Source organism: Callorhinus ursinus, unplaced genomic scaffold, assembly GCF_003265705.2.
Source record: "Callorhinus ursinus isolate GAN/ISIS: 27379988/994484 unplaced genomic scaffold, GSC_fseal_2.0 scaffold46, whole genome shotgun sequence".
Lineage (NCBI taxonomy): Eukaryota > Metazoa > Chordata > Mammalia > Carnivora > Otariidae > Callorhinus > Callorhinus ursinus.
In genome coordinates, this window is record NW_027397108.1 from 7484515 (window position 1) to 7512349 (window position 27835).

The following is a 27835-nucleotide window of genomic DNA, read 5'->3' on the forward strand; positions in this document are numbered from 1 at the left end:
CAGACAGTTGGTCAGCTCAGCTCAAAACTTGGATGAGGTAGAAGCTGCGAGCCCCCACCCACCCTGCTGGGCTGGTTCCCCTGTGTGCCTGCCCCCACCTGGCCCCGGCCCCCCTGCCAAGCCCCGCAGCCAGCACACCTCCTGGGCGGGGGGGGGGGGGGGGGGAGACCGCCCCAGTCTGCCAGGAAGTGCTCATTATCCCAGTGGGACAGGGCCACTCCCGGCCACGTCTCCAAGCCAGCCCGGTGCCCCCTCCTCCTGCCTCCACCATCTGAACTGCCTGGGCTGCAGACATCTACGGTGGAGCCTCTGAGGCCAGATGTTATAGGGGCCAGCTAAAAATAACCGGGCGGGCCGGCCACCATCGGGGGTGAGGTAAGGGTGGGGGCACGTGCTGGGCGCTGACACATGATCCCAGCGACCCTGCCGAGTGGAGTTAAGAGTCCGGCGGACCGTGCACACTTCGGCTCCCGTCTTAGAGGACCCAGCCAGCCAGAGGGCCCCTCTTCTCTGAACATGTGGGAGGAAATGCCTTTTTCCAGCCACAGGATGGGCAGCGGCAGAAGGAAGGTCATCTGGGCTCTGTGCTTCCTGCTGCTTCTCCTTGAAGCTGGCTCTGCCAAGAATCTCTGGAAACGGGCATTGCACACTAGGCTGGCCGAGAAGTCCCGCGTAAGTGCCTGGGAGGGAGAGGCGGGGAGGGGCTGGCTAGGCGACCCCCAGATGCTATATGATCTGCAGATGCTCCCCCCAAACTCAGGCAGGGCAGCATCTTTACAGGACTGTGCCGGGGAGGGGGGGGCTTGGCAGATGAACTCACCGCCCTCAGAAGGCTCCTTGGCTGTAAGTAGACAAGCAAAGGGTGCACCAAAATTGTGCAGGGGGATTGGGACATGCTTTCGCCTACCAAATAGACTTTCTCCTGACAGCACCTGGTTTAAGACTCCAGGGACTTGAAACTGAGTGTTTTGTCTCAACAATCAATAACCAAATGTTTATGAAATATAATTAGACATTCATGAGGTTATTTACTCATTCAGTAAACAGTGGAAACTGCTCCAGGCCAGGCACTGTGTGCGGTCCTGTGGGGGACGAGATGGAGATACCAGCTCCCACCCTCAGGGGTGACATAGTTGAGTGGGGAAGGCAGTCAGGTAACACGTGGTACCGGTACGAAGGGACGTACGAAGGGACGGCACAATGTAGCAAGTGGCAAGAGACATGCACCTTAGAGGCAGGTGTCTGGGTTTGCACCCAGCCTCTGCTGCTCACCAGCTGTGTGACTTTGGGTGAGTTGCTTGACATCTCTGAGCACCAGTGATCTCATCTGAAAAAGAAAGAGCGAGGCATTCCCTTTGACAGATGTGTTTGATCACCGCTGTTGACCAGGCACCGTCCTAGGCCGTGGGCACACAGAGCGCAGATCCCTCCTGCTGCAGGGAATTCGTGATTTAGTGAGAGAGGCAGAGAGTAAGTAAGGAATAAGGAAAACATAGTGCGTTTGGTGACAAGTGCCAAGGAGAGAACTAAAGCAGGGAGGGGACTAGGAGAGAGAGGGGGGGAGGGAGGGTGTAAATTTAGCGTCCTCCCCCTCCCGCACAGGGAGCATGGAGGCATGGAGGGTTCAAGGAATGGACTCTGGTGCTCTCAGGGGGAAATGACTCACGATGCATGAAGCACTTAACACCTAGCAAGTGCTCAGAGCATCTTGGTGACTTCATTTAATCATCACGAAATTGGCTGCTGCTTGCCTCCCCAGGGGGAATGTAGGTTCCTCAGGGTGAGGCCTGATTTTGTCTCGTTCAGTGCAGTGTTCCTGATGCCGTGCCAGGTGCCTGCCTTTAACTTGGTGCTCAATACATTCATGTGAGTAAATTATGGGCAAATGCATTGGAAGCACAGAAGAATGGGTTCAGCTCGGGACGGTTTGTTTAACAGCAATAGATTCCTGGACCAGAATTTGGTGCCGGGGAATGGGGACTGACCTGAGCCAACTTTGAGCTGCATTCGGGGATTGCTCTGCTTGCCTCTGAGGCATTGCAAGTGTCAGGAGACCAAAAACCCCTCAAAAATACCAGCGGCCCCATTGGCCTTCTCCCCCTGGGCTTTCAGGATTTTGGAGCCAGTAAGTGAACTCCAGGCATTTATGCAACAGTCGGGGAGGGTTTTCCGGGGTTGGGGGGCATTCAACATTGGGCTTTGCAGGATGAATAGGAGTTTGCCAGATAAGTGGGAAAGGGGAATGTTTAATGACTGCTGCCATGGTGAGATGCATGAAACTGTATTGAGACTAATCTTAGCCCCCTGGGCTCACATTCTGCAGGTCAGGCAGGCAGCCGCTGGGAGTGATAGCAAGTGAAATGATGGTAGTTGTTTGGAGAAGGGAGAGCTTATATGGGGCAGTGTGATCACAGAAGGCTTCCTGGAGGAGGTGAGGCCCTGGCCAGATGTTGAAGAACTTTTAAGAATTAGGAGGAGGAAGGACATTCCTGGAAGAAGATTCAATGTAGGCAGAGGTACTGAGGCAAAAACAGTGCGTCTGGGAGCCCCTGAGAGGGCAGTCCTCACTGCAGGAGAGGGTTTGTTTGTGCAAGGAGGGAGAGAGACCCTTCTCGGGTTTGACAGCCCCCTGCTCTTTGCTGGCCCGACAGGACGATTTAGTCCTCCAGGGTAGTTAGCACTTTGGTTCCAGGACCACAAAGGGATTTTCAGTACATCATCTGGTCTGATCCCTGCTTTGTCCCAGCATGTCATAGAAGCAGATGCTGTGGTATCTGTCTAGGAGGAATGGGGAGGTGGGGTGGTTGGGGACAATGTGCATGGGGGCCGGGGAGGTGGGCTTCAGAAACCACACTGCTTCTAGCCACCATTTGCCAGAACCCAAGTGCTTCGTGTTTGCCCCTCCGTGGACTGGAGCTCTCCCCGGTTATCAGCAGACACCAGCGTCCCTCCCCAGCGCTTGGACACAGGAGAGGTTTGTGCCAAAAGCCGGCCTCAGAAAAAGCACCTGGGGAAGGATACAGGCTGTTGACCTGTGGGCACCAGGCCCAGGGATTCATCTCCGTGACATCTCTAATGAGCTGTGCAGCCTTGGGCCACTCACTGCCCCTCTCTGGTCATTACCTGGGAAATGAAGGCAGAGGACCAGATGACCTCCAGGGCCCTTGCAAATGTCCAACAGGGAAATTAGGAATATAGGAAACAGCCCCCCTACACTCAGAAGCATGACTTTCGCATGCAGCACCCACCACCCCCACCCCAGACTGAGGCAGGTCTGCAGCCTTGGCTGTGGCCCCTGGAGGGCTGTGGGGCAGGTGTCTGGCCGTGTGCTGAAGCCAGCTCGTACCTACTCTGGAGAGTTCAACAGTGCCCTTATTAAAATTAAATCCTGTAAGCTTATCATGATATAATTTATATTAAAAAGGAAGTAGGTGCTCCTTGTTAGAACTGTATCACCTGCTTGTGGTTGTGCTACTTCTCACCACTCTGTCTGCTCTCGTGGTTATTAGTGTCTGTCTGTCTGTGTGCTGAAGCACCGTGCACGGGGGGGCTGCTGCGCGGCCCCGCCCCACTCCTGGCCCCCCACCCGCACTCACGGGGGGCCCTCTCAGCACAGGGCGGCAGCGAGGCTCTTCCTGAACGCTGCGTCCGTCTGACTGCCCGAGGACTTCGAGACACAGCAGCGTGTCACTGTGGCTGAGTCGGCTTTATCCGCTCAGCTAGAAACGGTGGGGCAGTTTGCACCCTGCCCCAGAGGGCCTGCCCAGCAGAGGGGGCCTTGAGGGCCTGCAGCAGCAGGATGCTTTGTGAGGCGTGCTGCCCCACCAGGACCCCTTCGCGCGTGCGGGCAGCTCTGGGCCCTGTAGGAGCCGGCCACCAACCCCTGCCCTGCGACCCGGCTTCCCCAGTCTCCTCCGGCTGGTTCTCCTTCCCCTTGTTACTTCTGGGAGCTCCAGAACCTTCTATCGCATCTCTTATTTTTTGCTCAGGTAGCAAGAGTCGACGGAAGACAATCTCTCCGGTGGGGTGGGGGGAGGGGGGCTCGCCCAGCTTGCACCCAGGACAGGCCAAGACGCTGGGGGGTTCACACCGTGGGAGCAAATGGAACTGAAGCACAGGCCCCAGCGCCTTATCCTGGGTGAGACACCTCTGAGGAGCAGTCTGTCCAGTTTCTCAGCGTTTCCCCTTGGGTCTGAGCTCCAGGCGCCCCCTCCAGTCTCCTGTATACTAACCCTCCCTGGGTGGGCCCTGCCCCTTCGCTGCCTCACTTGCCCGCCTGCTGGAGCTTCCCGGGACCCCTCCCAAGTGCATGCCTGCACTAGAGTCCTAGTCTCAGCTCTGTGTTGTGGGTCTGTGTCCCTCAAAAATGACATGTTCAAATCCTAACCCCTGGTACCTGTAAACGGGACCTTATCTGGAAACAGGTTGTTATAAAGGATGAGGGCGTATGGGAGTAAGGGATCCCTCCCTTAATCCAGCGTGGCTGGTGAGAAGAGAGGAGAAGAGACACAGAAGCAGACACACAGGGGGAAGGCCAGGTGAAGACAGGGGCAGAGATCGGAGGGGTGTGTTCTTAGGCCAAGGCGTGTCAGGTCTCCAGGAGCCACCAAAAGCCAGCAGACAGGTGTGACACAGATTCTCCCACGGAGCTTCCAGAAGAAACCAACCCTGCCAACCCCTTGATTTCAGACTTCTGGCCTCCAGAGCTGCAAGAGTGTACGTTTCTGTTGTTTTCAGCCCCTGGCTTGTGGTACTTTGTTAGAGCAGCCCTGGGATACTCCTACAGTCTGCTTCTGGGCACCAACGTAGTCGGCTGCTGGGGCTTACAACTAGCACGCCCAATGATAGACATTTCCGGATGAGGAAATCGAGGCCCTGGGGAGGAGTGTTCTGGCTGGGGACCTCCCTTGCTCCTTGAAAGATGTGAGATCACACCCCTGCGGGACCCCATCAACGGGAGCTCTAGGATGCCTCCACCTAGAGGAGCAGGGGCTGCACCTGGGCCCTGGGGTGTTCCTGGCCGAGGCCCCGTGGCTCCTAGCCGGGGTGGGGGAGGGGACGAGGCCTGCGGAGGGGAGACAACCCACCGTAGGCTTGGCCATGGCCTCGTGTCTAGCACAGAGCCTGGCACATCGTAGGCATGCAGAAACATTTTAAGAATGGGGGGGTGGGGAGCTGGGTGGGTAGATGGAAGGGAAGAAGAAAGAGTAACTGGATAGTGTGATTTTGGGGGTGACCTTGGGCAAATCACTTTCTCCTCTCTGGACCCAACTCCCACATCTGAGGCTCCAGTCCTGAAATAAATCCCAGGTGGAAATGAGCAAGGGAAGAAGCATCCAGGCCGTGTGTGGTTATGATCTGGGAGTGTGCGTGCAAGAGGGAGTCAGGCAGGCGAGCAGAGGGAAAGTGCGTGACTGTTCGAGCAGCACCAGTCAAGACAGCCAAAGCTGGAAACAGCCCGAAGGTCCAGAAGCTCCGAATGAGGAAACGAGATATGACCTCTCCACGCAGTGGAATATTATCCAGCCATGAAAATGGAAATGAAGTATTAACACGTGCGACAGGATGGATGAGCCCTGAAAACATGCTGAGTGAAAGAAGCCAGTCACAGAAGACCACATGCCGTATGATCCATCTGTACGAAACGTCCAGAAGAGGAAAATCCATAGAGACGGTAGACTAGAGGTGCTAGGGGCCGGGGGCAGGGAATGGGGAGGAACTGCTTGACGAGAACAGAATTTCTGTTCGGGTGATGTAAGCATCAACGTCTTACAATATTGTGAAAGTTGCCCAGTATTGTGAATACCACTGAGTTGTACCCTTAAAAATGGTTAAAATGCCAAATTTTATATATATTTTCCCACATTCATTTTAAAGAAAGGGCACATTGGAAACCCAAGGTACAACATCTTAGGGATTCTGAAGGTCCACGGGATCCATGCGGCCGGGGCCCTGGACCCTGGTTCCCACTGTCCCCAGCATGCCAGGCATGTGTTCCCAGTGCTTGCTCCAGGCACCCGCCTTGGTCATAACTGGTCTTAGCTTCACGCTCTTCTCCTTGGAAGGCCGTTCCCTTACACGTTTGCATATCGTCCCGACCACTTCATAGCATTTAGCTCCATTACTATTATCTGCATGATTTTTTTTTTTTTTTACTGTGGCTTTAGTTTCTCATCAACTACTTTTGCAGATGACCAAAACAAACAAACAAACCAAAAAAAAAAAAAAAAAGCAATTCATTTGCTTTATCTGTGTGAGGTCTGGTTTGGGGTCGGTCACTTGTCCCAGAACTGAGCCATGTGAGGGTAGGGACATCTTCAGGTCCAGCTCAGCTGCCCTCGGAGCTATAGCCCAGTGCCTGGCATTCCCAGTGCCTCGGCCTGGGAACTATGAATGTACCATGAAGTGAAGGAATAAATTATGCTAAAACCTTCCAGAGCAGGATAGGAGGGGTTGGAAAGTTCCAGAAGACTTCCTGTGCACAGCAGGGCGCATGGACGCTGGTTTCCTCTGGTCAGGCACCGCGATGGGGGTCCTCCCTGGCGTGAGATCGGGGTTTTTGAGTACCTCCCTGAGGAAGTCCCCTTAGCGGTGCACTCAGTTCCGCTCCCCGAGCCCAGCGCTGAGGTCCCAGGGCGTCAGGAAATGGCATTCATCAAGGCACACTGAACTCGAAGCCTCTGTTCCAAGGAGAGACATATTTTTAGAACTTTGACATCCAAATTCCAGAGGAAGAGCAAGTAATGCTTAGAGGAAAATTGGCTTTCTTCCGGCACCAGGCACATCAGTCCTGGGGTGCACTTTTATTGGTCTGGCTGCTAAGTCACTGGAACATTCCAAAGAAGGGTAAAGCTCTTGCATGCGGAATGAAGGGGGTGGAGAGCGCAGAGGGAGGGATATGGGTAAATTGGGGCAGCTTTGGAGATTGGATTCTTTCTCCTTAAATGGAAGCGGTGCAAAATTATTTCCTTGTTATAAAAATAATGTTTACTGTAAAAGAAAGTCAGACAATACAGAAAGTTACAACCATGTAAGAAAGATCTAAATTCTTCCTCCAAGACATAAGCTCTGTTGACATTTTGGCGTGTGTGCGCCTAGACTTTTCCACGAAACAGACTCACACATTTTTTTCCTTAATGGTATTTATTCCTACTGTTGAAAAAAATTTTTATTGGGATGAAATTCACACAGTGTAAAGTTAACCATTTTAAAGTGTACAATTCTGTGACATGGAGCACATTCACGATGTTGTGCGACCACCCCCTCTATCTAGTGCCAGAGCATTTCCATCACCCCGAAAGGAAGCCCGATCTCCACTAACAGGGGCTCCCCCTCCCCTCTCCCCCAGCCTCTGGCAGCTGCAAATCTGTTCTCGGTCTCTATGAATTTGTCTGTTCTGGACACTTCGTGTAAACGCAATCCTCTGCTCTCTGGAGTTTGTGTCTGGCTTATTGGTACTATTTTCTACCTTGTGTTTTTCACTGAACAGTATATGTTGATATATTGTTCCTTATGTTGATCCGGTAGCTCTGTGTCCTCTTTTCAAAGGCTTCTATGGTGTTCCACGGTACAGGTGGGCAATTATTTCTTTATCCAGCCTCCTTTGGTTGGACACCAGGCTGTTTGCCTCAGTAGAAGCCAGACTTGAACTTGGAGAACTGGGCTTTCCCCTGAAAGAATCCACACCTGCTGTCTCCTTAATGTGCTTCCTGAGGGTATCAGCAGCAGAATGGCAATGCAGACCCACAGAGGCCTCCAGAACGATCTCCCTGAGGAGTGAAAAAAACATAGCCACCCGGTGGGAAACCTTAAGGGAGTCATTTTTATCCAGGTAAGGCATACAGAACTGGAAAGTTCTTGTCTACACTGTACCGTAAATGTGTGTCCAGCAGCTGTCTGGACATGGACTTATGATATCCTCCCTTAGCAGGAATGAAAATAAGAGATGGAAATCACAGGTTGCCCTGGGATTTTCATGAAGGATGTTGTCAGTCTGGGCTGAGCCCCCTCATTTGTCCGGGGGACTTGACATGCCATTATTTTATTTTCTGCTGAGCGGCCAGGGAGGGCAGGGCTGACGGGGTTGCAGAGGATGAGGGCTAGGATGAGTTCTTTCTAGAATGTGTACCTGGGGGAGGCGGTTCTATGCGTCCTGAGCTGGGGCTGACCCACGGGCGGGCGGGCGGTGGGGGCGTCTGAGGTCAGTCCCCCGAGCTGACCAAGCAGGAGGAGACTCACAGGCAAGGGTGGGAAGCTGCTCCTCAGAGCCAGACTCCTGGCGCAGGGCAGACGCAGGTGTGACTCCCGTCTCTGCTGCTCACCAGCTGGGTGGCCTTGGGCATGTGACCGTCACATTTCTGTGCTTCCGTTTTCTCATCTGTCAAGTGCGTTAATAACAGAAGCAGCCTTGGAGGCTTATGTGAGGATTCAGGGAGATTTGGTATGTGAGCACCTAGCTCAGCTCAGCGTTGGCGCACAGTAGGAGCTTCGTAAATGCTGCCTGCCCTGCTGTTATTATGGATCGGATGCCCAGGTTCCGGGCCTGGCCACACCTCCCGGGGTGGTGACTGTGTGCCTCAGTTCCCCCACCTGTACAATGAGGACAGTGATCGCAACTACAGAGTGGGGGTGGACGCTACTTCAGGGCATCCCCAGCGCTGGGCAAGGCTGTTCCCACGTGCTCCCTTCCTTTTAGGAATTCTGCCGGTTGTTTGCCCTCATCTGACAAAGACACGATAAGGCTGTCAAGTGCCACATGGTGTTGTTGCTTGAGCATCTCCTGGAGGTGTGTCTTCAGTTTGCAGCTAGGTCCAGACTCCTTAGGGGGCAGGGACAAGCTCTCAGCTTTCTTTAGCATCTGCCTCAGCCTCAGACCTAAACCATCCTGTGAGTGATAGAGGGCAGGAAGGAGGCAGGAAGAAAGGAAGACCTGGGGAGGTGAAAGACCAAAGCTACCCTGAGCTGACAGACCCCTGGCTGCGGGGCAGGAGGCTTCCAAGGCTGCCAAGTCGACAATAAGAAAAGTAAGCCTAATTCCAACAGGTTGGTGTTGCTGGTGGCACAGGTGCGAGCGCGTGGGCTCCCACCACAAACGCATGCAGCAGGTGTGATTTTCCTGCCCATTTTGCAGATGAGGGAAACCGAAGCTCCGGTACATCAGCGGTTTTCCTGATGATCACAGAGCTACAGGGTTCAAACCCGGACCTGTATGAGAGGCCACCTCACACCAGTCAGAATGGCTCAAAATAACAAGTCAGGAAACGACAGGTGTTGGCGAGGATGCGGAGGGAGGGGAGCCCACACTGTTGGGGGGAATGCAAGCTGGTGCAACCACTCTGGAAGACAGTATGGAGGTTCCTCAAAAAGTTAAAAATAGAGCTACCATACGATCCAGCAGTTGCACTACTGGGTATTTATCCAAAGATACAAACATAATGATTCGAAGGGGCACCTGCACCCCAATGTTTGTAGCAGCAATGTCCACAATAGCCAAACTGTGGAAAGAGCCCAGATGTCCATCGACAGATGAATGGATAAAGAAGATGTGGTCTGTGTACACGATGGAATACTACTCAGCCATCAAAAAATGAAATCTTGCCATTTGCAATGACGTGGTTGGAACTAGAGGGTATTATGCTAAGTGAAATAAGTCAGAGAAAGACAAATACCGTATGATTTCACTTATGTGTGGAATTTCAGAAACAAAACAGATGAACATAGGGGAAGGGAAGGAGAAATGAAATAAGACAAAAACAGAGAGGGAGACAAACCGTGAGACTCTTAAGTCTAGGAAACTGATTTGCTGGAGAGGAAGTGGCCGGGGGGCTGGGGTAACTGGGTGATGGGCCGTAAGGAGGGCACGTGATGCAATGAGCTCTGGGGTTGTATGCAACTGATGAATCACTGCACTCTACCTCTGAAACTAACAATACAGTAGATGTTAACTAAGTTGAATTTAAATAAATTAAAAACAAAAACAAAAGAACTCCAAACAAGCACAGACTTGTCTAGTTCCTAAGCCTGAGTTAGATCCCTGCGGAACTCAGCCTGTACTGTTTATGAGCCACGGGCTTAGCTCCATCCGTCTGGGTACACTTCGAACGTCAGATGCAGCTCCTAAGTTCTTGCTCCAAAGGAGGAGGAGGCTTCAGCTGGGGAAAGTTGCGAGGGGAGGGAACAGTGTGTGGAAGGGCCAGGAGGAGTAAGGGGTCTGAGCAGACTTCAGGAATCAAGGCCACTGATTCTAGATTTATACTTGGGATCCATTACTTGGGCTTCGGGACAGAGGAATGGAATCCTTAGGCTCATGACCCTTCTCAGCCTGCGGCCTTGAGCAGACCTTTCATTGTCCGGGCCTCAGGGGCCTCACCCTCAGTGTGGATAGTAAATAGGACCTCCCCCACTGGCCTCACGCGACCAGAGGAGGGTGCCGATGCTGGGTAGGAGGTGCCACATGGATCCGATACAAAGGGACGGCTCCCGGTGAGTGAAGGCCCACCCGGACAGGAGCGCCCACCACACAGGGCCACTGTGCATACGGATTGGTCAGTCCTGACGCAGATGCCCTTAGAGGGAGGCCTGGGGAACCACCAGCAAGCGGCAGCCTCATCTTCAACAACGTCATCCCCAGGGTCACAGGTGGGAACAAAACCCAGGTGGAGGGGAACGGGCCGCGCAGGGGGAGGGCACCTGTTAGTAGAGACCTGGGCGAAGTGAGGGCAGAGCCAGGCTGGCGTCTCTGGCAGGACACAGCCCGCGCAAAGGCCCAGGAGTGGGACTGTTCCAGGGACCTCAGAGAGGCCAAGACGGCTGAACCGGGAATGAGCAAGGGAAGGGGTGAGTCTAGGAAGTGGAGGGGCTGGGGCTAGGGTGGGCCAGCCAGCTCCATCTGACCTTTAACCCTTTGTCCTCCCTGGGCTGGGACACCACGGGTTGGGGGTGGGAGGGTGATCTGTTTATCTCTCTGATAAAAGTTAGATCTTCCTCAGAACTCCGGGAAACATCTTTTTTCAGGACCCTCTTTGGGCATCACCTTGCAATGACATGAAATATTTTCCCAAACATTGAATCCTTTAATCTGGGCCCCTCGGTGAAATCCGTTCTTTATCACCCACGACCATCTGTTGTTTGGGCTTCACCGTAAATAACTCGGGAGATTTGACTTCTAAGGCGCTTATCTTTTTCGTTCTCTCCAAATTCTGGGAGACGAACGTTTGAATTTTCCTGGGAGAGGAGAGCAGGGGCACATCTAAAATTAATCTCTCTGCACCGCCCCCCCACCCCATGGGCCTCCTACCGTGCCTGGACCGGGAAGCCAGACTGCGAGGTGCGGGGAGGGGGGCTGGGGTGGGGAACAGTGTTTCACTTCCGATCTGCAGGCTCCAGCGGGGTCTGTAAATGAGGCCTCGTGTACAAACAGGCTATAGCCGGAAAGTCCCGCCGGGCCTCCCGACCACGTGCTCACCGGCCTCATCCCCTTCCCGAGGAGGCCAGCATAGCTGTCGCATTCTATCAGGATGAAAATGCTCGGGCCCCGACATGAGTCCAATTTTGTTAATTCTGAAGAAAATGAACTAAGAGCTAATGGTGTGGGATTAGGTCCCCTGCTTGCAGCTTGAAAATTATTCATGATGATACAGGAATTACAAGGACTGGTCTGAGCAGGGGGTGGTGAAAAGGCTGAACCAGTTTGAAAATCCAGGCTCTGGTCTCCCCTTTGTTTTGGGGGAGAACCACCAATCTCCTGAAACCAATTCTTGGCTTTGTGTTCGTTTTTACACTTCACGAATTAAATGACCGACATATCTATGGGAGAAAAGATGAATTCTCTGGGAGAAGCTGGGATGGGGCCATGAGCCCCATCCTCCCCAGGCTGCCCCTGCCCCACTGGGTCACTGCTTTCTTCCCTCTCTTGCCCTCGCTCTAAGCCCACTGGGCTCCCTGGGAGGTGGTTTGAAAACCCGCTGGTCCTTGTGCTTGCCCAAATTCCAAGATGCGCCTTGGTCTGGTACTTGTCCTCGGTGACCCGACGCCCCCTACAGGGCACTGGGAGCAGCGCAAGGACTTGGCCGCCATGGTAACAGCGGTAGGGTACCGGGGCTCGGGGAGGACGTGGACACATCTTTGGCCTTCCCTCTCTTTACTCCCTTGAGGTCAGAGGGCATATGCCATTTTGTTCCTTGCTCTTTTTTTTTGTTTTAACTAACGCAAGTGTTTTTCCTGTCATCAAAAATTCTTCAGAAGTACTTCCCTTGTTTTTTAAAATTTTTGATTGCCTTCTTTAAATTGAAAAAAGAGTGTGTGCGTGGCAAAAATCATACTGAAGCAGGGCAAACGAGCAGGCAATGAAGAGAAATCCTCCTTGGCTTCAGAACTGAATGCTCCTCTCTTAAGGCAATCTGTGAAAACGGTGTCTTGTGTATTCTTGTGATATCCTTCCAAAAATGTTCTAGGCGAACCCTATAAGTCTTACATGAGTGTGCATGTGCTTACTTTAAAACATTGTTAAGTGTGTAGCATACAAACTGTTCTGCACCTTAATATTCTTCACCCACCACTGTATCTTGGTAATTTTTCAGAAGCGGGCTAAGGGCACAGGATTCCAGTCTTGTAGATGAGCATCACTTACTTGTACAGGAGGGCAGGAATTTGAAATACGGAATTTGCAGGGGAGCGGGGTAAAGGGTAGGTAGGGATTTAGATGACAGGAGCACTTTAGGCACAGGCCAGGAGGCGGGGCAAGCCAGGGTGTTTTTCTCCCAATGAACCTCGTGTGTGTGTGTGTGTGTGTGTGTGTGTGTGTGTGTGTGTGTGTGTAGGGATGTGTAAGACCTGCCCTCCACACAGCCCACTTTCAAATCCAGAAGCAGAACGATGTCCCCAGCATGGACAGGGTCTGGTGTCAGAGGGACCCAGTGTGAGTTGCCTGGTGTGACAGAGGTCCCCGACCTCACCTCTAAAATGCTTATTTTATTGGTCATGTGCCCATATTTCCTACTTGTTATGTACTGTATCTGATTTTTAACTTTTCATTGAAAAAAATCAAAAAGTGGGAAAAGCTCGTGTCCAGCTTCCCACAAAGTGAACACACGTGTATGTAGCCAGCACCCAGATCAGGAAGCAGAACCCAGCCGGCCCCCAGAGACCCGAGGTGCCCCTCCTGGTCCCCACCCACTAGGTGACCACTCTGCTGACTTCTCACACCAGACATCACCTTTGCCTGTGTTCGAACTTCAAGTATAAATGGAATCACACTGTGTGTTCTCTTTTGAGCTGGCCTTTTTTTTCTTCCGCTCAGTATCCTGTGTGTGATTTTTATCCAAGTGGTGTGGTTTTATCCATTGTCTCTGTGATCTGGAAATGCCCAAGCTCCGCGCAAACACAGGGATTGTAAGAGATACACAGAGAAACCTGCGTGCGTATGTGTCTAGGTGTGTGTGCGCGCACAGACCCGTGCACACGCATCCCCGAGCGTGCACGTCTGTACCGGCAGGGGCGCGGGGCAGGCGGGCGCGCGCTCCCCGCCGGTGGGGGGCGACAGGGGCGAGCGGCCCCCGCGCGGCCCTGGTGGCCCCGGTCCCCGCCGCTGACGCGCGCTCTCCCCGCAGGCCGAGGAGGCGGCGGGCCCCCGGCAGCCCCGCGCCGACCGCTGCCCGCCGCCGCCGCGCTCGCTGCCCCCCGGCGCCTGCCAGGCGGCGCGCTGCCAGGCCGACTCCGAGTGCCCGCGGCACCGGCGCTGCTGCTACAACGGCTGCGCCTACGCCTGCCTGGAGGCCGTGCCGCCCCCGCCAGGTAGGCGCCCGGGCCCCGGGGGGCGAGAGGGGGCTGGGGTGGGGGTGGCCTCCGGAGAACGAGGTGGGGCGCCGCTGCGTGCCAGAGGGGCCCGCGGAGCAGCCACTGCGCTGAGCGCGCACAGCCCGGGAGGGGCCCATTCCGGGGAAGATGCCCCCTCCTGAGAAGAGGCGGACGATTTATCATTTAAAAAAAAAAAAAAAAAATTCAGGTCTCCAGCTTTTCTTAGAAATCCTGGACCGCATTCCCTGGGCCACCATCTGCTGGGACCCCAGGTGCCCCTAGATGGCAGTGGGTCCTCCAGCTTCCCCCGGACCCCACCAGGCCCACTTCCCTCGCGATCCCGGCCCCGGGAGTATTTGGGGTGGAGACCTGGGACCTCAGCAGTCGGGATGCGGTGTGCCCCGGAGAGGCAGCGGGGGTGCAGGCTCCTGGGTTCAAGTCCACTGGCCAGCTGGTGTCCACCCAGTCCCCCCCCCCCCCCCCCGTGCAACCCCCCCCCCCGTTGAACAGGACTGAAATGAGACCATGCAGCTCCTGGAGGGCTCTGAACATTCGCTGTGTTGGCAGGGAGCAGATAATCAATAAGATGTCTGTTGAATCTTAATGGCGATTTCTTTGGGAGAAACAGCCCCCAGGGACTCTCTTTGAAGGGAAAGAGTTTTAGATCCCTTCTGGAGAGGCTGGGGGGCGCGGAAGGAGCCTGTGGGGATACTGAGAAGAGGGTGGGCAATGTGTCCCCCAGGGTGGAGAAAAGGTGCCCCTAAGTCGGTAGGATGGGGGCAGTAAAGTCTCCTCCCCTCTCGGTTCTGCTTGGGGCTGAGCCTTTAGGTGACAACAGCCTGCTTGGACCGCACCTCTCAGCGGGAGGCCTCTGGGGGCCCTGGGCTAAATTGCTAGAGGCCGCTTGAGAAGGCAGGCCCAAGCCCCCTCCCAAGACCCAAGCAAGAATGACCGCACTTTGTTTTCTTTGGGGTAAGGTCACAGTGGTGACAAGGTAGTCAACACCCTCAATAATGCTCGTAATTACAGTCTACCTGCGTTTGAGCACTGTCTCTTGGCCAGGGACTAGGCAGGGCCAGGAAGGCTTCTATAGGGCCCTTTATAAAAAATGACAACATGGCACCCCCTCCTGGTGGAGCACATAAAGGTACTTCCCTCAGGGTGGATAAGTAAAAAAAGGTGCCCCTTCCTTTGGACTGTGACAGTGAGCAAGGATTCTAGCCTTACTTGCCACCTATGCCAGCAGATTTTGAGCAGTGCACAAACTATACAGCTGTTCATGACATTCCCAATAGCCTTTCCCTACCTCATCTCATTTAATGCTCACACAGCCCTATGGTGTGGAGACTGTTACCAGCCCTATTTTACAGCTAAAGACACAGAAGCTCAGAGAAGCAGAGCTGCTTGACCAAGATCACACAATAGGCAAAGCTGGTATTTCAATCCCGTCTTCTGACTGTGGAGAAGTGTCCAGTGCTTTAGGCCCTGACTGCAGGGACGTGGGGTTCTACTCTTGCATCTGGGCCCATAAATGGGCATCCCTCACTGCCTGGAACATCCTTCCCCCAGACACCCATACAGCTCACTTCCTCACCGGCTTCAGATCTTTGCCCAGAGGTGGTCACTTTTTCAGGGAAGATTTCCCTCTCTAAATGGCAAACTCTCCTGTAGGTGTTCCTTACCCTCCTTTCCCTGCTTAATTTCTCTTTATAGTACAAGCTAGAACATTGTGTTTTATTTGTTCATTGACTGTTCTCCCCACTTGCAGGTCAGCCTCCATAAGGCAGAGTTTGGTCCGTTTCATTCACTGCTGGATGCCCACCGTCTGAACTAGTCTCTGGGCACCTGAAAAGTACTCAATGAATATTGAATGAATCAATGAATCAGTGAACGCCTAGCTCTTGCTGACCAGGCAGAGCAGTCCAGCTCTTCGTTAGTCATAGTAACAATTATAATAATAACATCTAACACAGGGTTTCTCAACCTTGGCACCCTGGACATTTGGGGTTGGATAATTCTTGTTTGGGGTGGGATGGAGGCTGACCTGGGCACTGTGGGGGTGTGGAGTAGCATCCCTGGACCTCTCCCCATGAGATGCCAGTAGTCCCCCCACCCCACATTGTCACAACCAAAAGTATCTCTAGACTTTGCTGTATGTTCCGTGAGGACAAAATCACCCCAAACTGAGAACCACTGATCTAATGTGAGCAGATGACCTGAAATGCACCAGGCCCTGCTGTAAGCAGCTTACACACTTCATTGCAATTTTCAGGTAGGTTCCCTCCAAAGCAGACTTTGAGATAAGGACTTGGGTGCAGGGAGTTCATTTAACAGGTGATCCCAGGAAGTTCTCCTGAGGCACAGAGAGGGGAGACCCTGAGCCTCCAGGCCTTTAGGCATCTGCAAGTGAAGGAGAGACCTTGACCAAGTTTCACTTTCTAAAACTGCAGTAAACTGTGTATGTACATCTCCCGTTACCCAGGAGCCTTTGACCAAAGCAAAGAGTACCAACAGGAAATAGTAATAGTTTCCTATTTGGGCGCCTGGATGGCTCAGGTGGTTAAGCGACTGCCTTCGGCTCAGGTCATGATCCTGGAGTCCCGGGATCGAGTCCCGCATCGGGCTCCCTGCTCCGCAGGGAGTCTGCTTCTCCCTCTGACCTTCCTCCCTCTCTCATGCTCTCTCTCTCTACCATTCTCTCTCTCTCTCTCTCAATAAATAAATAAAAATCTTTAAAAAAATAGTTTCCTATTTGGTAAAAATTCACATTGAAAGCATTTTCTATCACGGGGTCCGAGGTGGTAGGAAGGAGGAGGGAAGAAGCAGAAGACTGGAAATCAGCCTGCAGAAACTCCTCACATCATCCCTCCAGTTGGAAGTTGCAAACTGCTCATTTGCTCCTCTGTTCCAGTTTGCACGCTGTGAGCAACTGTCTTATGATCATCTTGCGCTCTTTTATTTTTTTTTTTAAGGTTTTATTTATTTGACAGAGAGAGACACAGCGAGAGAGGGAACACAAGCAGGGGGAGTGAGAGAGGGAGAAGCAGGCTTCCTGCGGAGCAGGGAGCCTGATCCCAGGACCCTGGGATCATGACCTGAGCCAAAGGCAGACGGTTAACGACTGAGCCAGCCAGGTGCCCCATGTTGCACTCTTATAAAGAAAAGGCTAACCAGCATTTTTACCAAAATCCACCTATGTACCTTCAAAAGCACTAGACAGCACCCCAACCTCTTTATTTTTGTCATATTTTGGAGTCCAACAAAAGCAGAGATCATAAATGTGATCCCAGACCAGTTTTATTTGATCTACATAATGCATAAAACAATTTTTAAGAGGGGGGGCCGGGGCAGAGGGAGAGGGAAAGAAAGAATCCCAAGCAAGTTCCATACTCAGCATGGAGCCTGACGTGGGGCTCGATACCACCACCCTGAGATCATGACCTGAGCCAAAATCAAGAGTCGGACACTTAACTGACTGAGCCACCCAGGCGCCCCTGTAGCGCATAAAATTTTTAAAAATTGCCAACACTTAAAAACCAGGAGTTTGTATTTTAAAAAATATCTACAAAGTCTAAAAAAAAAATACAAGCTCTAGGAACATGGGGACTGGCTGGCCAGAGCTGACCAGCAGCTGACCCACTGAGGCAGGGACTGTCTCCAGTTTGCCATGGTCCTACGGGACCTGCTTTTCTTATGTATGTTACCTACCTGCTCCCTGGAAACATTTGGGCTCCCCACCCCTGCTTTGGCATTTTGAACGCCTTACAGTCTACCATGTGGGTTGCTCTTCTTGTTAAAAATATATTGGCCACAGAGCAGGCTATGCTGCTATGACACAAAGACCCACGAAGCCAGGAGTCCAACCTATCAGGCATTTACTCCTCTCTTGGTTAATAGGCCAGCGTAGACGGGTGGTTCACGGCAGGTATGTGGCTCCACTCCAGTCATCCAGGTACCCAGGTTCCTTCCATCTTGTTGCTCTGCATGATCAAAGTGGCTCCCCAGCTGCAGGAAGAGGGAAAGCCAGAGGGAGGAGAGCAAACAGGCATCCATGCACGGGCAAGACAGGAAGTTGTGTCATCACCTTGGCTCACATCCCATTGGCTAGAATTCAGTCATGTGGCCGTACCTAGCTGCAAGGAAAGCTGGGAAATGTAGTCTCCAGCTTGGCCACCCAGTGCCTAGAGGAAACTCAAAGTTCTGTTACCGAAAGGCAGGGCGAATATATGGCAGGCAGCCTCTGTGTTCTTCATGAAGTGTAGGCTCCCCCACTCCCAGAGGCTGGGGCATTTCTCGGCTGCTTGACCGGGTCGAGGGGAGGGCTCAAGTTAACCATGTATTATTTTGTTAGTTTTAGATTGGCTAGTGCAGCCGAAACCTCGATGGCTTGGTGGCAATGGCTGGCTTCTGGATGGCCCTGAGGAGGTGTTGCAAGGTACCTACAGGGTGAAGCCCAACCTGACGTCTGAGCCAGGGTCCCTCCTTCTCAGGCTGCCTCTGCTCCAGCAGGCTGTCTGCTCTGAAATACCTCAATATGTAGAAGGGTGGAGGCTGGGGCTTGGCCCAGCTCTCACAATCCCCAGAACAGTATAGGGCTTGACGTTCCCTGCAAATGGGGCCTCCCCCTCCCCCCACCACGCCGGGGTGGAGACTTGAGAGGGAGGGGATTGGGGTTGGTTTTCAAATCCCTAAAATCATAATAAGGGGTTCACTGCTCCCTGAGGATGAGGTCGTCTGTGGGTGGGTGGAGAGCAGGCAGGCAGCCCTGGGGTCTAGAGAACTGGAGGGTACGAGTGTGTGCACTTGTGTATATGTGGCTCTCCCCGTGACTCTGCACACATCCGTGGGCACGACCACCTCTGGGAGGGTGTGCGGCTGTGCGTGCACCTGTGGGGCTGTTCTTGTGCTGTGTAAATGTTTGTGCATCTGCGTGCATGCAAACGTGTGTGATTGTAGGTGTGAGTGTGTGTGTGTGTGTTAAGAGCCATGGTGGTGAAAATGTGTGTGTCAGGATTTGTGCATGAGTGTGTGTGTACACCTATGGCTATAGATGTGAGTGCATATATGTGTGTCAGGATTCGTATGTACGGGCACAGGATTGGGGTGTGTGCGCAAGTGTGTATCTGAGTGTGTGCGTGCACACACATGACCGTAAGTGTGAGCATGTGTGTAGGTGAACGTGCAGGTAGGTCACTGCACACGAGGGTGTTTGGGATTGTTTGACTTTGGACTGCCCTGTGTGTTGGCGTGTGTGTGTGTGCATGTGTGCGTGTGCATGAACACGCCGCTGTGAGTGAGACCCGAGGCACAGCCTGGAAGGTGGGTTGCAGATGGGAGGCAGACCCTCTGGTTCACGTGTCTGTCCCACAGCCGAGGCCTGCAGCACCACAGAGGATGGGGCGGAACCCCTCCTCTGCCCCTCGGGCTACGAGTGTCACATCCTGAGCCCTGGGGATGTAGCCGAGGGCATCCCAAACCGCGGGCAGTGTGTCAAGCAGCGCCGGCAAGCAGGTGAGTGGCCATGCTCCTGGCCCCTGCCCCCCTCTCCCTAGAACACCCCACTTGGGACGCCTGTCCCAGAGACAACCACCAGCACCCCCAAACCTGGCCAAGAGCTCCCCCTGTCCTCCTATTTCCGTGCTTCTCCCTTTGAGTCTTCCATCCTTCCCCTCGTCGCCTGCATGAGACACAGGTCTTCGAGCCCTGCCACCTCCTAGCTGGGATCAGTTGCTTCAAATCTCTGAGCCTCAGTATTCCCATCTGTGAAATGGGGCCCCTGTGTGCTGTTATGGGGATTCATTTAAATCATATGTGTAAAGCCCTCAGAGCAGCGCTCACTTTGGCAGCGCATATACTAAAGCCCTCAGAGCAGAGCCAAGCAATAATAGGTGCTCGGTAAACATCAGATATATTATATTCATCTATATATCTATTTTTTAAATTGTCTGAGGACTCTTGACTTCCCAGGGTCTCTGCCAGGAGCATTTAGTGTGACTTAATTCATGTTTGTCCCTGGAGGTGAATAGCATACAGCAAATCGATCAGGGAAGGGCGTGGATGGAATTGCTTTAGTTTGCGTGATTTTTCCCAAGGAGAGCCAGGACCACAGAGCACGGACTGCTGGTGATACCTAACTAAAGCCCCCCGAGCCTCAGGCAAGGCATAAGGTCCACAGGACTTGGAAGAAATGCATGGCAAGCGAAGAATCTGGAATTTCAGGGAGATGTGAGTTGGCCTTGTCACAGCTGAGCTCATGGGACTCTGAGAGCCCAGACTCGGGGCCCAGTCCCCCCTTCTGCATCTCTCAGCCCTGAGAGTGGGGCTGGCACCTTCGGTCAACACCGAGGCCCAAAGAACACAACAGGGCACGTGATCCGCCAGAGCATTTCTTTTCCTGAATGGAGAATGTATTTCCCGGAAGTGTTTCAGGAAGAACACACTCAGTGCCATGCAGTTATAGCATCGTCATCACTGCAAATAACACGATATGAGACATTACTACTATCTCAAGAAGCCTGGTTCCTGGAATGCTGAGCTTTGAAAAAATTGCCCATAAAAGGGGGCGCCTGGGTGGCTCAGTCGGTTAAGCGTCCTACCCTTGATTCAGGCTCAGGGTGGTGAGATCGAGCCCCGCATCAGGCTCTGTGCTGGGCATGAAGCCTGCTTAACATTCTCCCTTCCCGTCTGCCTCTCTCCTGCCACTCAAGCTCTCTCTGTTTCTCTCTCTCTCAAAAAAAAAAAATTGCCCATAGTAGGCATCTCGGTAGTTTCTCCTACAGTCCACCTGCTGTTTGGGGTTAAGAGCCTGTTCTCCAGCCAGGCAGCCTGGGCCCTGGTGGCCCCTTGGCCCCTCACTGCTGCATATGGCAAATAGCCTAAGCTTTTTGGGTTTCATTTTCCTTACCTGTAAAATGGGCTTATAATAGTTAGGCTACTTCATGCGGTCATCTGTCCTAGGGAAGAGGAACTTGCCTAGAGGGTGCACAGCTAACAAGGAGCAGCGGGGAGTTCTGAGCCTGTCCATGGGCTGCAGAGCCTGTGGGTGCGTGTGGGGGGGTGTGTTCTCCCCTCCCCCAGGAATGATCAGAGCCTTCCAGATGGAAATGTAAGCGAAATTCCTCCTAGCCTTGCTCCCAGGGGCTGTCAGGGAGCAACAATTGTTGGTAATTATATGGGAGTTTGGGCGTGTCTTGATCTCCAACAACTTCCCTTAGCCTCGGGGAGGAACAGGGGCACTCGTCCCAGGTTAAGCACAAAGAAGCCTCTTATTTACGTTTTATCTTTTTAAACTCCATTTTGAAATAATTTCAGACTTCAGGGGCGCCTGGGTGGCTCAGTAGGTTAAGTGGCTGCCTTCGGCTCAGGTCATGATCCCAGGGTCCTGGGATCGAGTCCTGCGTCAGGCTCCCTGTTCCGCGGGGAGCCTGCTTCTCCCTCTGCCTCTGCCCCTCCCCCTGCTTGTGCGCTCTCTCTCTCTCTGTCAAATAAATAAATAAAATCTTTAAAAAAATTTTAAAAACCAATAATTTCAGACTTCAGAAAAGAGGCAAGATTAGGACCTTGAACCCTCCACCCCGATGACCCAGCAGTTATTAAAATATGGTCACATTCGCTTTACCATTCTCTCTCTTCCTCTCCCTAGTCCCCACTGTCTCTCCGTATAAATCTGCATATTTATTTTGGGGACTATTCGAGAATAAGTTGCAGATCTCATGCCCACCCCTTAGGACGCGAGTCTCCTCCCAGAGCCGGTGTTTGGAGGGTGCCACTGATTGTTCGGGTTTTACAGTCCATCAGCTTGGAACCCAGCATTGGCGGGGTTCATGTCTTTCCCGAGAGGAAAATGAACATTGACACAGGCAGTAAATCTGCCTCTTTGGAGAGCAGGGTCCGGGGAGTCAGTGCATTTCTCTGAGTGGGTTTGAAGTCACTCAGAGGCGGAGCGTCTGTGTTCCCCAGGCTTGCCTCTGACAGAGTGCCGTGGCTGATGCTGCATGCGAAGGACAGAGGATCGTGCAGCCTCGAGCAGGGAAATCTATTTTGTTAAAATGACCTGTGATCGTGTTTGGTAAACGTGGAGGCGTGAGGGGGGTGACCAGCTCCACCAAGACCCCTGGCTCCTTCCTGTGGCGCCAGCGTTGGTCCCCGAGGAGAAGGAAGGCACAGGAATGCTTCATCATCTCCAGCCTGGAAAAAACCCAGCCATTTGCTTGAGAAAACAGTTGTGGCCCAAGTTGCTGATAAGTTATCAACCTGAGGGTGTGAATCGGCTCCGCTGGGTTCTGTCACCTCGTACTATAAATGTCATTGCTGGCCCCAAACACCCTGATGCTTTTTAGGATGACCACAACACAAAAGGAAACAAAATGTCTAGCCATTGCACAAATGTGATCTTTACAATTGAGACATAACTGATCTATAACCTTCTATGAGTTTCCGGTGCATAAGTGTGATTTGTTGACAAAGCTGACGTGCTGTGGTTGAAGGAGTGAGCTCACCTCTGGCAGTGTTGCTCAGAGAAACTTCTGCATGACCTGGCCGGACTTCTCAGGCACAAATGGTTCGCCGCCATGATAGGCTGGGGGCTGGGGGGAGGGGGGTGGCGTGGGGTCGATGACAACCAACAGTGGGAATCCTTAGTAGTTCCAGATGTTCCAAGGTCCCAAGAGTCGACCACTTTTCACGTACAAAAATGGCAGTTTCAGGCGCCTGGGTGGCTCCGTTGGTTAAGCGACTGCCTTCGGCTCAGGTCATGATCCTGGAGTCCCGGGATCGAGTCCCACATCGGGCTCCCTGCTCAGCGGGGAGTCTGCTTCCCCCTCTGACCCTCTTCCCTCTCGTGCTCTCTGTCTCTCATTCTCTCTCTCTCTCTCTCTCAAATAAATAAATAAAATCTTAAAAAAAAAAAACAAAAATGGCAGTTTCGTGTGGTTCCTCCTATTATTTGCATATCTATGGTTTAAATGAAATTATTTATTTTCGTCCTCACAATAACTTTATGAGGTGCTAATTTTTTAAAGATTTATTTGAGAGAGAGCACGAGCAGGGGGAGGGGCAGAGGGAGAGGGAGAGAGAGAGAATCTCAAGCCGACTCCCTGCTGAGCACGGAGCCGACAACAAGGTGGGGCTCGATCCCAGGACCCTGAGATCATGACCTGAGCCAAAACCAAGAGTCAGGCGCTTAGCCAGCTGAACCACCCAGGCGCCCCACGAGGTGCTAATTTTATGCCCATTTCCAGGTGGGCAAACTGAGGCCCAGAGAGGATTAGTGAAGCAGCACAAGGAGATAGTTACTGATTACTTGGTCACACGCAGTAAGGACATTCAAGACTCCTATGAGCAGACTCAGAAAAGTACCGTGTGTTCCCCATGTGAATTACATAGCTTGAAATCACACTCGCTGAATAATACGTTCAAATTCTGCTTCTGGTTCATCTGTTAAGATGGTGGTTCCTAAACTTTCTGGCCTCAGGACCCCCTTACACTCCAAAAACATTGAGGACCCCAGAGAGCTCTCCTTTGTGTGGCTCTGGGTAATGACCATATTAGAAACTAAAGCCAAGGCATTAAAAATATTTATGTGTTAATTCATTTAAGAATGACGATGATAAACTCATTATGCACTAAACAGAAAGAACGTTTCTTTTACAAGTAACTATACCTTCCAACACACACCAAAAGGGAATACTGGCACTGGTTTACATTTTCACAGTTCTAATATGCACATGAAGAGAAGAGGGTTCGATTCTCACGCCTGCTTCTGCATCCCGTCAGCCGTGACATCACACGTCACACAGCCTCTGAAAACTCCATGCGCGCTTGGGAGGGAATGAGAATGAAAACATAAATAATTCCTTGGTGTTATTATGAAGTGGTTTTGGCTGTATGAACTCACTGAAGGAGTTTAATCCTCTCATGTGTTTTCCAGATGGGCGGTTCCTCCAACACAAATTTTACAAAGAATACCCAGGTAAGAGAAGAAACCACTCTTCCTTTGCAGAAGGTGCTAAAAGGAACAGTAAGGATTTCTTGGGTGAAAAAGAAAAATAGAATCCCCTTGATCCTGTTTGAATCTGTTGATTCCTGTTGATGACTGTTTTGAGAGCTCCAGTCTGAAGCTGCTGTGAAGGGAAATGTCCATACGCTTCCTAGTTACCTTTATGCCATCAGATGGCCCTTTGGGGGTGAGGTGGTGGGATGCCAAGATGCTTCTGGTGTGAAAACCTCTCCTCCATCCTGAGCAGCCCTCTAGGTGGCATCTGACATGCGCAGGTGCCATTCTAGGCTGCAGCCTGGGACTGAGGCAGCAGCTTAGGGATGTCTCACGGGGGATAAAATGAGACCTAGGATTGGAAAATAAAGTAGAAGCCCTGTGGCCTGATGGTGAGCAGAGGAGGTGGGAGCCAAAGAGGGGCTCAGGGAAGAAAAATGGCTTTGTGTTAAATCTTAGAATTTGGGACTGGATGTGCTTAAGTCCTTCCTACTTTCATTCAGGGGATTGAAAATATGGCTGACACTATTCTTCTATCCAGTCATTCATTGATCCATCCATCCAGTCTTCTAATCTTCCATCCATCCATCCCTCCCTCCATCCATCCATCCCTCCCTCCATCCATCCATCCATCTTTCCACCCATCCATCAATCCAGTCTTCCAATCTTCCATCCATCCTTCAATCATCCATCCATCCATCCAACAGTCCATTCTTCCTTCCATCTATTCATCCTTCCATCCATCCATTCATCCATCCATCTGTCCATCTATTCTTCTAACCATCCATCCATCCATCCATCCCTCCCTCCATCCATCCATCCATCCATCCCTCCATCCATCCATCCTTCTATCCATCCATCCATTCTTCCATCCATCATATCTTTATTAAGAATTTACAGCACATATTTATCAAGCATTACTCTTTATTTTGTGCTAGAAGTTGAGGCTACACTTGTGATCATGGCAGACCCAATCCCTGCCCTCCTACAGCTAATATCAAGCAGGAAATATGGACATGAATAGCCCCCAAGTAGTTATTTAGTAGTAATAGGGATTAGGGTGATTGAGGTCACATACAGGACCCTATGGAAAGGACACCTTAGACTTCGATGTCAAGGAAGGCTTCCTAAGGAGGGACATTTAAGCTCAGCCTAGAGAACAAGAAATAGTTGGCAGAGGAATAGCCACCGTGAAAATCCTGAGGTTGGAAGCAGCTTGGCCATCACTGCTGCTGGTGTGTAGTGAGCAAGGTGGGGTTGGCAGTAGATTGGGCCAGAAACGCCAGCAGGACCACAGCGCACAGGAGAGCAGGTGGCCGTGGTGAGGAGAGAGGAGAGGCTGCAGGTTGGGATTGGGTGACCTCCTTTGGGGCAGAAGAGGGGACAGGGCCGGGGCACCTGGTATTTGGACGTCGTTTGGCAGTGGCTGGTGAGCCAGGGGCAGTTGAGCAGCAGAAGACATGCCTGCCCTCACACAGCCCTGGTCTTTTTGCAGAGGGTGACTCCAAGAATGTGGCGGAGCCTGGGAAAGGGCCCCAGAGGCACTTTCAATAAGTCTGCGGGGCCGGTAAGTGGGAGGAGTGGTGGCCAATGGCAGGGGGAGGGTTTGCACAGCCAGGTGTCCTGGGAGCTTTAATCACCAACTTGACAGTGGGAGGGGCGACTGGGGCTTTACCTGGGGGTAGAATTTTAAAATTCTCTTACAATATCAAAGTAAGTAATATGAGAACTTGGTGTGTAGCCAGAAGTGGAAATTTCTATACCATGTGGACCTAAATCCAAACACTAGACTGGGTTGCAACTTTCCTTTCCATTCCTTGTCTTGATGCCTCGGTGAAGAGCAGATGAGTCCTCCGTTGTGCCCTGAAGTCCACCCCTCTGTCTCTCCCTCTGTCACACGATCCTCTCAAGTGCCAACTCGTGCTCCTAGGGGCTTACCTCCTTCCGGGAGGCTAAGTAAGTCAACAAGGAAATCAGCCTGCAGTAAGTGTTGTCAAGGAACCGGACAGGGGTGTGAGGAAGAGTTAGCCAGGTTGGGGAGGGGCCGTGCGGAGGTCACATCTGAGCCAAGATCTGCAAGGAGAAGCAGCTGCCTTGGGAAGACCCGGGGAGCAGGTGCCCATGCAGAAGGAGCTGGAAGAGCAAAAGGCCCTGGGCCGGAGAGACCTTGGCTTCGAGGAGCCACAGGGAGGCCTCTGGGGTAGGAACAGAATGATGGTGGTGAGGCTGGCACCAGAGGGGGGTCCCGGGGAAGGCACGGGCCCTGCTTTCAGATGCTCTCCGGGGCCAGATGCGTGCCAGTAAAACCTGAATGGCCCGCCCACCCCTGTGAAAGTCAAATGTCTGCACAGGGCAAACAAAGGCCCTTGAAAGCAGCTGATTTCCCTGTCCTTGAAAGGCAAACATCGGGTTTCAGATTCCAGAATATTCTGGTGCAAGTCCCTCTGGGAAAGTCTTGAGTCCTTGGGGATAGGTGCCAGTGTGTCTATTACTTGCTGATGACAGGACCGGTCCTTGGAGTGGGTCTGACCCACCGAGGACAGCAAGCTTCCACGGGGAAGCACTGGGGGCCGGCGGGCGAGAGCGGGCCATGAGAGGCAGCTGGTGGTGGTGTCTGGGAGCCGCCGGCCGGCCCAAACGGGACTTAAATTCTTGACCCACCATATGTGACCTTAGGCAAATGACTTCAACTCTCCACGTCCCAGTTTCCTTATCTATAAAATGGGAGTGATGGGGAGGCATGTGTTAGTAACTAAACAGGAGGATAGCCAGAGAGACTGAAAGTAAGTTAAGAATTCAGTGTTAGGGAAACTGGAATCTTACTGGTCTATGTGGGGGGTGACAAGGAGGGACGACGTGGACTGTGACCTCATGTTCTGCCCCAGCAGCGGCTCATGCTCCCTCCTTCTCTGCTTCTCTTCCAGCCAATTGTGAGAACGTTCCTCCATTTTTCTGCTAAGTCTTGGAAACAGTTGGATAAAACATGATCTGACCCCCGGAGGTCATGCCCAGCTTGACAGAGCATGACCCCAAAACTACTTAGAGGCAAGACAGCTGGCTCTCGATGCCAGCACGATGCAACCGGCTGGGTGACTTTGCGGGAGCCCCTTGCCAACTCCGGGTCCCTGTCTTACCGTCCTGAAGATACAGCACACCTGGTAGTCCCACTTGACCTGACGGCCCCACAGACCCCACCTTGGGAAGAGGTCACTGCCTTTGTGAGCTGTGCGAAGCCCCTTTCTCAGAGAGAGTTCAACATCTTGTTTACTACACATTTCTTCCAGATTTGTCTCCGGGAGCCATGTACCTATCCCAGATGTTCTCAAAATAAATTGCTCCTTACAAAATGGAAATGAACTTAGCTACTCAGGTGGGATTCATAGTTTTAACTCCCGCTGATCTTAAATTGCATGTGCTGAAGCCCTTGAGCCCTGGGCGGGTGTGTAGTGTGTGTGTGTGGGGGGGGTTGAGGATACTGGGATGACGTGTCTGCTCAGCTCTGCTTCTGGAACCGTGGAATATTCGGCCACGTGTGCACTGCTCTGGGTCGGATCCCTCTGAGGCAGACCTGGGAGGAGGATTTGTTGAAAGTGACTTGTTAGGAAAGTTCCTAACTTTCCTGGGGGAAAGGTAGGGAAGTGGGGAGGAGAGGTGGGGGGGGGGAGGAGTAGGAGGTCAGCCAAGGTGAAACGTCAAGGTCCCACAGAGGGCGACTTTGGTGAGATCCCCCAGGGCGGGCTCCAGGGACAGTTGCTCAGAGGGGTCCACACTTAGCTTTAATGAAAATCTTAGCAATTGTCCACCAAGGGGCCCGCGTGTTCGTTTTGCAAATAGTGTAGGCGGCCCTGAGTCACACTTTGGAAGGGGCCCCCCCTGGTGGGGAGCATGGGAGCCAAGTCTGTGTGGGGCTCCCGCACCCTTCAGTGACCAGGTAAGGGCTGCCCCTAGGGGAGGGGTGGCCACTTCCAGGGGCAGCCCACCTCTGTCAGGGAGGTGAGCCCATGGGGCTGTGGGCAGAGCCCTGGAGCTTCGTTTACACACATCTCAACA

General features: G+C 52.6%; 1 protein-coding gene across 2 annotated transcripts; it reads left to right on the top strand.

The window, feature by feature from the left end:
• Positions 1-39: 39 nt before the first annotated feature.
• WFDC1 (WAP four-disulfide core domain 1) lies at positions 40-27246 on the top strand. Of its 2 annotated transcripts, XM_025860532.2 has the most exons (7): positions 40-672; positions 13608-13791; positions 18146-18229; positions 19165-19305; positions 23723-23764; positions 25281-25352; positions 26710-27246. In XM_025860532.2, the coding sequence occupies exons 1-6, from the start codon at positions 409-411 to the stop codon at positions 25337-25339; spliced, it is 774 nt and encodes a 257-aa protein (XP_025716317.2). In that variant the 5' UTR covers positions 40-408; the 3' UTR covers positions 25340-25352; positions 26710-27246. The 2 variants fall into 2 exon arrangements, with proteins under 2 accessions (XP_025716317.2, XP_025716316.2); XM_025860531.2 differs by lacking the exon at positions 25281-25352 and having other exon boundaries at positions 195-672; positions 26710-27244.
• The last annotated feature ends 589 nt before the right edge of the window (positions 27247-27835 follow it).

Coding starts and splice junctions, on each gene's coding strand:
- WFDC1 (XM_025860532.2), top strand. CDS start 409: ATGATCCCAGCGACCCTGCCGAGTGGAGTTAAGAGTCCGGCGGACCGT. Junction 673..13,607: donor GGCTGGCCGAGAAGTCCCGC/GTAAGTGCCTGG, acceptor CTCTCCCCGCAG/GCCGAGGAGGCGGCGGGCCC. Junction 13,792..18,145: donor GGCCGTGCCGCCCCCGCCAG/GTAGGCGCCCGG, acceptor TTATTTTGTTAG/TTTTAGATTGGCTAGTGCAG.